General features: G+C 33.5%; 1 protein-coding gene across 3 annotated transcripts; it reads left to right on the top strand.

Moving 5' to 3' along the window:
- On the top strand, positions 1,796–10,184 carry LOC109361274 (phosphate transporter PHO1 homolog 1-like). 3 transcript variants are annotated; one of them, XM_019606676.1, is made up of 15 exons: positions 1,796–2,427; positions 2,526–2,826; positions 3,206–3,510; positions 6,498–6,595; positions 6,717–6,765; positions 6,854–6,925; positions 7,217–7,346; positions 7,803–7,923; positions 8,020–8,269; positions 8,400–8,504; positions 8,645–8,689; positions 8,785–8,937; positions 9,024–9,302; positions 9,660–9,796; positions 10,064–10,184. In XM_019606676.1, the coding sequence occupies exons 1-15, from the start codon at positions 2,206–2,208 to the stop codon at positions 10,152–10,154; spliced, it is 2,358 nt and encodes a 785-aa protein (XP_019462221.1). In that variant the 5' UTR covers positions 1,796–2,205; the 3' UTR covers positions 10,155–10,184. The 3 variants fall into 3 exon arrangements, with proteins under 3 accessions (XP_019462221.1, XP_019462222.1, XP_019462220.1); XM_019606677.1 differs by having other exon boundaries at positions 3,206–3,562; positions 6,550–6,595; XM_019606675.1 differs by lacking the exons at positions 1,796–2,427; positions 2,526–2,826; positions 3,206–3,510 and adding exons at positions 4,783–5,414; positions 5,513–5,813 and having other exon boundaries at positions 6,193–6,595.

Raw genomic sequence — 10,413 nt, 5'->3', positions numbered from 1 at the left:
ACTTGTTAAATATTGAAATTAAATAATTGCAAATTTATTTTTTTATCAATAGCAAAGAATGTCAGAGTTAAAAAATTTATGATACAGGCCATGCCAAATAGGAAAAAATATTTATTCACAATGTATCTATGTTTTATAATAAAGTTGCCTTCAAAAACATGTAATCACAATAACATAATTTTTTACCCAAGTAGGAAGGATTTATTTTAGCTTCAAATGTTCCAAGGAAGATATTAACCAATTGGGTCTAGCGGACAATGACATATAAGGTTCTATTTTATGAGTGACTAAGTGAGAACTCATCTTATCAGATATTCTCTTATAATTTGTTAGCAAACTGGTAATATTTGTTAACTAAAGTAATCATTGTAATTATACTTCAAAATTTGCCTGTATAATATGTGCAGAAATTTATTTTCCATGCATACAATACTACAGTTAGAGAGAGAGGGCACAAATACAAAATAAAACAAGTATATATGAGTCAGGTATCTTAAGGGCAATGACAGTTCTTCACAACTATAATGGAGATTTTGCAATCCATGTCTAGGAAAAAAACTGAAAAGATGCCACTTTGTTTGTGTGAGAGGAGCATGAGTGAAACAACTACATGTTTTTGAATTTTGTATCTTAATTTTTATGGAAGATCCCATCATGTTCACAATTTGGCTAGGTAGTGGGCTTAGAACCAAGGAATAGAACAATGAAGATCCTTTGCTATACAACAACCACTAAATGCAATCAGCTAGGTACCAGTCTACCAGATTTATTACCACCCTTATTCGATAATGCAAGATCTTCTCCAATATTGAAGACTCTAATACTAAATGAGGAATATGATATATGTCTTACAAAAAATACTAACAGTCTAAGTTTAAATTACTTTTAAATAAAATAATGACAAAAGTTATCGCAACCACTCTACTCGAAGAGGATCTTATCCCTTAGATATCAACCACAATATTGCGCTGCTTACCCTAAATTACATCTTGTACATGTAATATGAAATAATTATTCTATACGAGCCATGTGTTAAAGTTAGGTGATTTAAGTGAGCCTAATCTTTTATATCCAAAGGTGCAAAGATTCTGCCATGTAACAATTGGAAGTTGCCTAATGTATACCACCAATAATTTAAAGAAATAAAAATTCCGCTGAAAGGTAGATAAGGGTGTTAGATAGAATTTCATTAAAACCACTTTATAATTATACATTTTATTTTTCTTGGCATGAGAAAGAGGGGAGCAAGAAAGTGGTTATATTATTCTTCTCTACTTTGTAGAGGAACAAAATTTGTCTTGTCATTACCACTTATCAATCCGAGTTTCAGAATTGAATTGAGAAAAATTGATGAGGATGAACCTCTTTGCTGCTTTAAGGAGAATAAAGATATGTTGTACCAAATTATTTTTCGTCCAATGATAATGAAGAATGTTTAAAATTTTTAATTGACATAAATTTTTCATTACTGCGAGACACGATTTGAGATAACTAACCTATGTTTCTTTTTAGTGATGGTGCATTTGCTGCTCTAGGCTTACACGTGAGCACTCAACTTTAACATTTGCAAACGAAAGGGGGTGCTTAATGAAAGTGGAGAAGAGGTTGTGAAAGTAATTGTAGCTTTTAGATATCGTGAAATAGTGGAATTCTTAGCTGGTCTAATTAGAGGACACTTTTTTGTGCTAGCAAATAATTTAGCCAATAAGCTTCACTTTAAAACAAATGAGCAATTCTTGACTTAACTTATAGGACACTATCACATAAAGTGTCATATATATCAAAAATGTTTTTGCTTCTAAATTATTGTATCAAACTTTATTCAGCTCCCCTTAAATGAAAAAAGGCCATGCATAGTGCAATTTGACCCCACTCCAAACCTCTTTAAATTCCAAACCATTTCAAAATCTTGATGAACATGTTGGCCGAGAAGTGATCATAACCGGTGCTGGTTTGGTTACTTTCCGGCGAACCGGGCCATTGTACATGCCAATTCCTCAAGTGGAGAAACACAGTATCTAAGTATATTATAGAATGTGCTCCAAAGCATCACTACCACAATATCAATCAAATACCTTTACCTTTTTCAGCCTCATATATAATGTTATCTTGGGTTTTTATTGAACACTCACAAGGTATTACATATCAGCTAGAACCTTATTTCTTGTTCTTAATTCTCCATCGAAAAACGAATAGAGAGTAAAGATGGTGAAGTTCTCTAAGCAATTTGAGGGGCAACTCATTCCAGAATGGAAAGAAGCCTTTGTGGATTATTGGCAGCTCAAGAAAGGCCTAAAAAAATACCAAGTCCTTAATAATACCAACAATAGCATGCACCAAAGTAGTTCTGTGCCTAAGTCCATCATTTCATCACTAAGGAATTACTCTCTATTTGGCCATCAACATAGAGATCATGGAACAATTCAAGTAATTTCTCAATTTATAAGACAAAAGAAGCATAGTTGTTCGATATTGCATATTCGAGTGGTTCATAAGATTGAGAGACTTTTTATTTTTTGTAACAGGTCCATAGGAAACTTGCTTCATCAACTATTAAGGGGGACATTTATGAAACAGAACTGCTAGAACAATTTGCTGACACTGATGCTACTAAAGAGTTTTTTGCATGTTTAGACCAGCAACTAAACAAGGTTAATAAGTTCTACAGAACAAAGGAAGAAGAATACATGGAGAGAGGCGATTCATTGAAAAAACAAATGGAAATATTGCTTGAGCTTAAATCAACATTCATGGAGAAGCACGGCAAAGAAGGGTGTTCCGAGGATTCGAAGGAGGACCAATCTATCTCATGCACATTCTCTAATGGTACATAAATTATAATCAATCATGCATTCTTAACGCAGCAAATTGATAATTTCATGTGTTCAAGTTGGACCCTTTCTAACCAGTAAAAGGAAATCCATGCATGCACTTCATGTCATTTTAGTTATTTTCTTACAACATGTAAATTTGGTGTCACATTCTCTTCTTTGTTATCATATATGCTTTAAAATGAGCGCATCATGTGGGCACATATTTACAGTTATATGCATTTGAATATGAAATCTTTATCATAGGTGAATCAGTTTTAGTTTTAATATATGGTTGCTTAAACAATAATTTAATTTTTTTGCTTATTATGGAAAAACACACTAGATGAAATAGTCATGAGAAAAAATAGTTATACTTTTTTTATTGGATACAGAGGAGGACTCTGTTAGGAACAGAGAACTGCAAGAAGAAATACAGGAAACTAGCACAGATGATAAAGATGAAGTACCATGTTTAGACTCCCCTCGCGCGGATGAGTTCGGGAAATCGATGCAGATGAAAAGAGAAGATGGGAAAATGAGGACACACTCTGGTCGAATCATCAATTGCAAAGGAAAGAATCTAAGGATAAACATTCCTTTGACAACGCCATCCCGAACCTTCTCGTCAATAAGTTACCTTGTCTGGGAAGATTTGCTTAACCAGTCATCAAGGAAATGTGGTGCAGAAGGTAGCAAGGTTTATGTTAACAAAACAAAGTTGCATCATGCAGAAAAGATGATCAAAGGAGGCTTTGTGTGAGAGGAGCATGAGTGAAACAACTACATGTTTTTGAATTTTGTATCTTAATTTTTATGGAAGATCCCATCATGTTCACAATTTGGCTAGGTAGTGGGCTTAGAACCAAGGAATAGAACAATGAAGATCCTTTGCTATACAACAACCACTAAATGCAATCAGCTAGGTACCAGTCTACCAGATTTATTACCACCCTTATTCGATAATGCAAGATCTTCTCCAATATTGAAGACTCTAATACTAAATGAGGAATATGATATATGTCTTACAAAAAATACTAACAGTCTAAGTTTAAATTACTTTTAAATAAAATAATGACAAAAGTTATCGCAACCACTCTACTCGAAGAGGATCTTATCCCTTAGATATCAACCACAATATTGCGCTGCTTACCCTAAATTACATCTTGTACATGTAATATGAAATAATTATTCTATACGAGCCATGTGTTAAAGTTAGGTGATTTAAGTGAGCCTAATCTTTTATATCCAAAGGTGCAAAGATTCTGCCATGTAACAATTGGAAGTTGCCTAATGTATACCACCAATAATTTAAAGAAATAAAAATTCCGCTGAAAGGTAGATAAGGGTGTTAGATAGAATTTCATTAAAACCACTTTATAATTATACATTTTATTTTTCTTGGCATGAGAAAGAGGGGAGCAAGAAAGTGGTTATATTATTCTTCTCTACTTTGTAGAGGAACAAAATTTGTCTTGTCATTACCACTTATCAATCCGAGTTTCAGAATTGAATTGAGAAAAATTGATGAGGATGAACCTCTTTGCTGCTTTAAGGAGAATAAAGATATGTTGTACCAAATTATTTTTCGTCCAATGATAATGAAGAATGTTTAAAATTTTTAATTGACATAAATTTTTCATTACTGCGAGACACGATTTGAGATAACTAACCTATGTTTCTTTTTAGTGATGGTGCATTTGCTGCTCTAGGCTTACACGTGAGCACTCAACTTTAACATTTGCAAACGAAAGGGGGTGCTTAATGAAAGTGGAGAAGAGGTTGTGAAAGTAATTGTAGCTTTTAGATATCGTGAAATAGTGGAATTCTTAGCTGGTCTAATTAGAGGACACTTTTTTGTGCTAGCAAATAATTTAGCCAATAAGCTTCACTTTAAAACAAATGAGCAATTCTTGACTTAACTTATAGGACACTATCACATAAAGTGTCATATATATCAAAAATGTTTTTGCTTCTAAATTATTGTATCAAACTTTATTCAGCTCCCCTTAAATGAAAAAAGGCCATGCATAGTGCAATTTGACCCCACTCCAAACCTCTTTAAATTCCAAACCATTTCAAAATCTTGATGAACATGTTGGCCGAGAAGTGATCATAACCGGTGCTGGTTTGGTTACTTTCCGGCGAACCGGGCCATTGTACATGCCAATTCCTCAAGTGGAGAAACACAGTATCTAAGTATATTATAGAATGTGCTCCAAAGCATCACTACCACAATATCAATCAAATACCTTTACCTTTTTCAGCCTCATATATAATGTTATCTTGGGTTTTTATTGAACACTCACAAGGTATTACATATCAGCTAGAACCTTATTTCTTGTTCTTAATTCTCCATCGAAAAACGAATAGAGAGTAAAGATGGTGAAGTTCTCTAAGCAATTTGAGGGGCAACTCATTCCAGAATGGAAAGAAGCCTTTGTGGATTATTGGCAGCTCAAGAAAGGCCTAAAAAAATACCAAGTCCTTAATAATACCAACAATAGCATGCACCAAAGTAGTTCTGTGCCTAAGTCCATCATTTCATCACTAAGGAATTACTCTCTATTTGGCCATCAACATAGAGATCATGGAACAATTCAAGTAATTTCTCAATTTATAAGACAAAAGAAGCATAGTTGTTCGATATTGCATATTCGAGTGGTTCATAAGATTGAGAGACTTTTTATTTTTTGTAACAGGTCCATAGGAAACTTGCTTCATCAACTATTAAGGGGGACATTTATGAAACAGAACTGCTAGAACAATTTGCTGACACTGATGCTACTAAAGAGTTTTTTGCATGTTTAGACCAGCAACTAAACAAGGTTAATAAGTTCTACAGAACAAAGGAAGAAGAATACATGGAGAGAGGCGATTCATTGAAAAAACAAATGGAAATATTGCTTGAGCTTAAATCAACATTCATGGAGAAGCACGGCAAAGAAGGGTGTTCCGAGGATTCGAAGGAGGACCAATCTATCTCATGCACATTCTCTAATGGTACATAAATTATAATCAATCATGCATTCTTAACGCAGCAAATTGATAATTTCATGTGTTCAAGTTGGACCCTTTCTAACCAGTAAAAGGAAATCCATGCATGCACTTCATGTCATTTTAGTTATTTTCTTACAACATGTAAATTTGGTGTCACATTCTCTTCTTTGTTATCATATATGCTTTAAAATGAGCGCATCATGTGGGCACATATTTACAGTTATATGCATTTGAATATGAAATCTTTATCATAGGTGAATCAGTTTTAGTTTTAATATATGGTTGCTTAAACAATAATTTAATTTTTTTGCTTATTATGGAAAAACACACTAGATGAAATAGTCATGAGAAAAAATAGTTATACTTTTTTTATTGGATACAGAGGAGGACTCTGTTAGGAACAGAGAACTGCAAGAAGAAATACAGGAAACTAGCACAGATGATAAAGATGAAGTACCATGTTTAGACTCCCCTCGCGCGGATGAGTTCGGGAAATCGATGCAGATGAAAAGAGAAGATGGGAAAATGAGGACACACTCTGGTCGAATCATCAATTGCAAAGGAAAGAATCTAAGGATAAACATTCCTTTGACAACGCCATCCCGAACCTTCTCGTCAATAAGTTACCTTGTCTGGGAAGATTTGCTTAACCAGTCATCAAGGAAATGTGGTGCAGAAGGTAGCAAGGTTTATGTTAACAAAACAAAGTTGCATCATGCAGAAAAGATGATCAAAGGAGGCTTCATTGAACTCTACAAAGGACTAGGATATCTCAAAGTTTATAGGTATAATAACAATCCCACACTTATTTGGTCACATAGAGACTTATTTGATTGACAAACATAACAAATATATCGGATTTTATTATGCGAAATATAATGTTTTCTCCATTATCTTGATTTTCAGGAACTTGAATATGCTTGCATTTTTAAAGATTCTGAAGAAGTTTGACAAGGTATGTGGATTATTAGAGGATTCAAAGTTGATTTTAATTAAATAGGAGTTTCAACTATTCACAAAATGAAATTCTTCGTGTTTTTCAGGTCACTTCAAAACAAATTCTTCCAATCTATCTCAAAGTAGTTGAGAGTTCCTATTTCAATAGCTCAGACAAGGTAAATCACAGGCCTAGGTTAAAACTGTTGCATACTAAAATATCCGACTTCAATGAAAAATGTGTATGATACTATATTAGATCATGTTAACATGTTGGCCAACAATTATCCTTGCACCTAAAAGTTTCATCAACAATCCCTAGTGGCCAATACTCCTATAATTCATGTCTGCACCAAAAGATGTTCATAATCATGCAAATAAAAATTAGATATGCTTGTCTGTCACTTGCACCGGATTTTTTTTAACTTTGTGAATCAGCTTTATTTGCTTATTAGTCCCAGAAATGACAGGTGATGAAGTTAGCTGATGAAGTTGAGGAGCTATTTGTCAAAAACTTTGCTGAAGACAATAGAAGAAAGGCCATGAAGTACCTTAGAACAAGTCAGGCTAAAGAATCACATGCCATAACTTTCTTCATTGGTTAGTTACTTTTGGCCAAAGATTGGAACTTTTTATTTTCCACTTTTACTATTTTGTCTTGTGCTAATCAATCATTGTGGTATAGACTATAGAGCTTTAAGCTTGTTTGATTTGTGTCCATTAGTATCTAAAGAAAATCCTATATGGACCCTTCCAAGCCACTAATTCATAAAAGGAATGGCACCACTATATCCAAAAAAATGAACTTCAAACTCAAAAGGCCCATCACACTAACCAATAGGAGCAACATGACAATGTTTTTTAAATGGCTATGGTGCCTAAATGAGTTTCACTAGCACTGAGTCACTGATGACTTTGTGTTTCCTCATGTATGAACACATTGATTTTGTTTGCAAGCTAAAACTTACAAAAAATAAAAATTATTCAAAATTCCTTGTTCATAATTCATAACTAAAGTTAATTTCTAACATTTATATGATTTTATTATAAAATCAGGACTATTTACTGGATGCTTATTGGCGCTTTTGGCCGGATATGTTATAATGGCTCATGTAACTGGTCTGTACAGACCACAACAACATTCAGTTTACATGGAAACTGTGTACCCTGTGCTTAGGTAAGTAAATATACTTCTTGTAGCAGCATATTCCATCCATATTTGCATAGCACTTGAACATTAATAAGTTATTAAGTTGATGTTTTATTTTTGCAGCATGTTCAGCCTAATGTTTCTACATTTCTTTCTTTATGGCTGCAACATTCTTGCGTGGAGAAAGACTCGTATAAATTACAGCTCCATTTTTGAGCTCACCCCGACGAAAGACCTTAAGTACAGAGATACATTCTTAATTTGTACAATGGGAATGACTGCTGTGGTTGGAGTAATGCTTCTTCATCTGACTCTATTGACTAAATGGTATTCGTATGCCCAAGTTCAAGGCATTCCAGGACTACTTCTACTGGTAAAAAAATTTCTTTTGGTATATCACTACATAGTACATTTAGTTCTGCATTTTTATAGGCACTTGTTAATTGCATAACACTTAAGTTAGCCATAGCTTAAATGTAACTTTCTTTTTACTACATGTGCAGGTCTTCTTACTAATGCTGGTGTGTCCTTTCAACATTATATACGGGTCGAGCCGTTATCATTTCCTTTGTGTGATAAGGAACATAATTTTGTCACCCCTTTATAAGGTAGTGTATCCCACTATCATCATTGTAACATAGTGTCATCAAGCATAATACACAGTACCACTAATTTTCCAAAAAGTTTAAAGTTAGAAATAAGATATGTTGTTGTGGCCATAAATCTTACACTGTCTTTTTCTGTTTAGGTTGTCATGCTAGACTTTTTCATGGCTGATCAACTTTGCAGTCAGGTACATTTTGTTGGAAACTTCAATTATTGATAATAAATAGCTTGCAATAAGGGAAGAAATTAAGCACCCTTAATAATTATATCATTACTGTATAGGTGCCAATGCTCAGGAACCTAGAATATGTAGCATGTTACTACATAACTGGAAGCTACAAAACTCAGGACTATGGTTACTGCATGAGAACAAAACACTATAGAGATCTTGCTTATGCAGTGTCATTTCTACCCTATTATTGGAGGGCTATGCAGGTAAAATACTTAAATTTCTGCTTCTCTAGAAGCATATTCTAAAATCCAATAGCATAATACTAAAGTGACTCTAATGATTTTTGTAGTGTGCTAGAAGATGGTTTGATGAAGGCCAAACAAGCCACCTTGTGAATCTAGGGAAATATGTATCAGCAATGTTAGCAGCAGGTGCTAAAGTCGCTTATGAGAAAGATGGAAGTGTTATATGGCTATGTCTTGTTGTGATCATGTCAAGTGCAGCAACTATGTACCAATTGTATTGGGACTTTGTAAAAGATTGGGGTTTGTTTCAAATCAATTCCAAGAATCCATGGCTTAGAAATGAATTAATGCTTAGCAGAAAAGCCATTTACTACTTTTCCATGGTACATAAACAATTACTGCTATAAACCTATCACTTATCAAAATTAGCCTAATAATTACCATGTTCTAACATCTTAGCAAAGAGGACATTAACCTATGCTATTATTAGGTGTTGTTCATGATAATATGCTGCAAAGTGGGAGAATAAACATATTCTCAAAAGAAATGCTGATAAGGCCATTATACAAATTAAAGTGAGATTCCTCAAAAAAAGAAAGACAAGATAATATCACATGATAATATTTTGTTTAATATTAAGGAGACATAATAGAAACAAATTATGATTTCTTTTGAGACTAACAAAGTATGGGCCCTACTCTCTTAAAGCTTATTTTGACCATGGAAAAACTTTTATGCAGGGATTAAATCTTATTCTGAGGCTTGCATGGTTGCAAACTGTCATCCATTCAAGTTTTGAAAATGTTGATTATCGAGTAACAAGCTTATTTTTAGCAGCTCTTGAAGTTATTAGAAGAGGGCTGTGGAATTTCTTCAGGTAAATAAGTGAACTGAAATTTCATTTATTTCACTTATTTCCGTTTGCGAGTTGGTTTTGGATAGAAATGAGAAAACTTGAGGGTCATCTCACAAATATATTTCATGTATCTCAAACTTTCCTTTTCCTTTTCCATTTCCTCCAAAATCCAACATGCAAATGGACTGTTAAGATACATGCATAACTTGTCTCAAATACTAATATTAAATCATTTAAAGTGAAGATGGTTACATCTAATGCTTTAATAAATAAATTTGATTGGTGCAGATTGGAGAATGAGCATCTAAATAATGCAGGCAAGTTTAGAGCAGTGGAGACAGTACCACTTCCTTTTCATGAAGTGGATGAGGAAGACTAATTAATAATAAGGCCATTGCCATATTTATTGGATACAGATTAGTAGTCTTCTTTCAAGTTGATGTATTATTGATCAACTTGATTATTTCATTTGGTATATTTTGCCAAATATCATCCTCAATTGTATACAATTTTCATTATTCACGTGAAATAGAAATTAATGAAAAGGCTCAGTTGTACTATACCTTGGTAAAACATTGTCATGTACTTCATGTGTTATTATTATTATTATTATTATTATTATCCCATCTTGTGTAAAA

Source organism: Lupinus angustifolius, chromosome LG11 (genome assembly GCF_001865875.1).
Source record: "Lupinus angustifolius cultivar Tanjil chromosome LG11, LupAngTanjil_v1.0, whole genome shotgun sequence".
Taxonomy (NCBI): domain Eukaryota; kingdom Viridiplantae; phylum Streptophyta; class Magnoliopsida; order Fabales; family Fabaceae; genus Lupinus; species Lupinus angustifolius.
The sequence above is the reverse complement of the archived record's forward strand: the minus strand, read 5'-3'. Positions and strand labels throughout refer to the sequence as shown.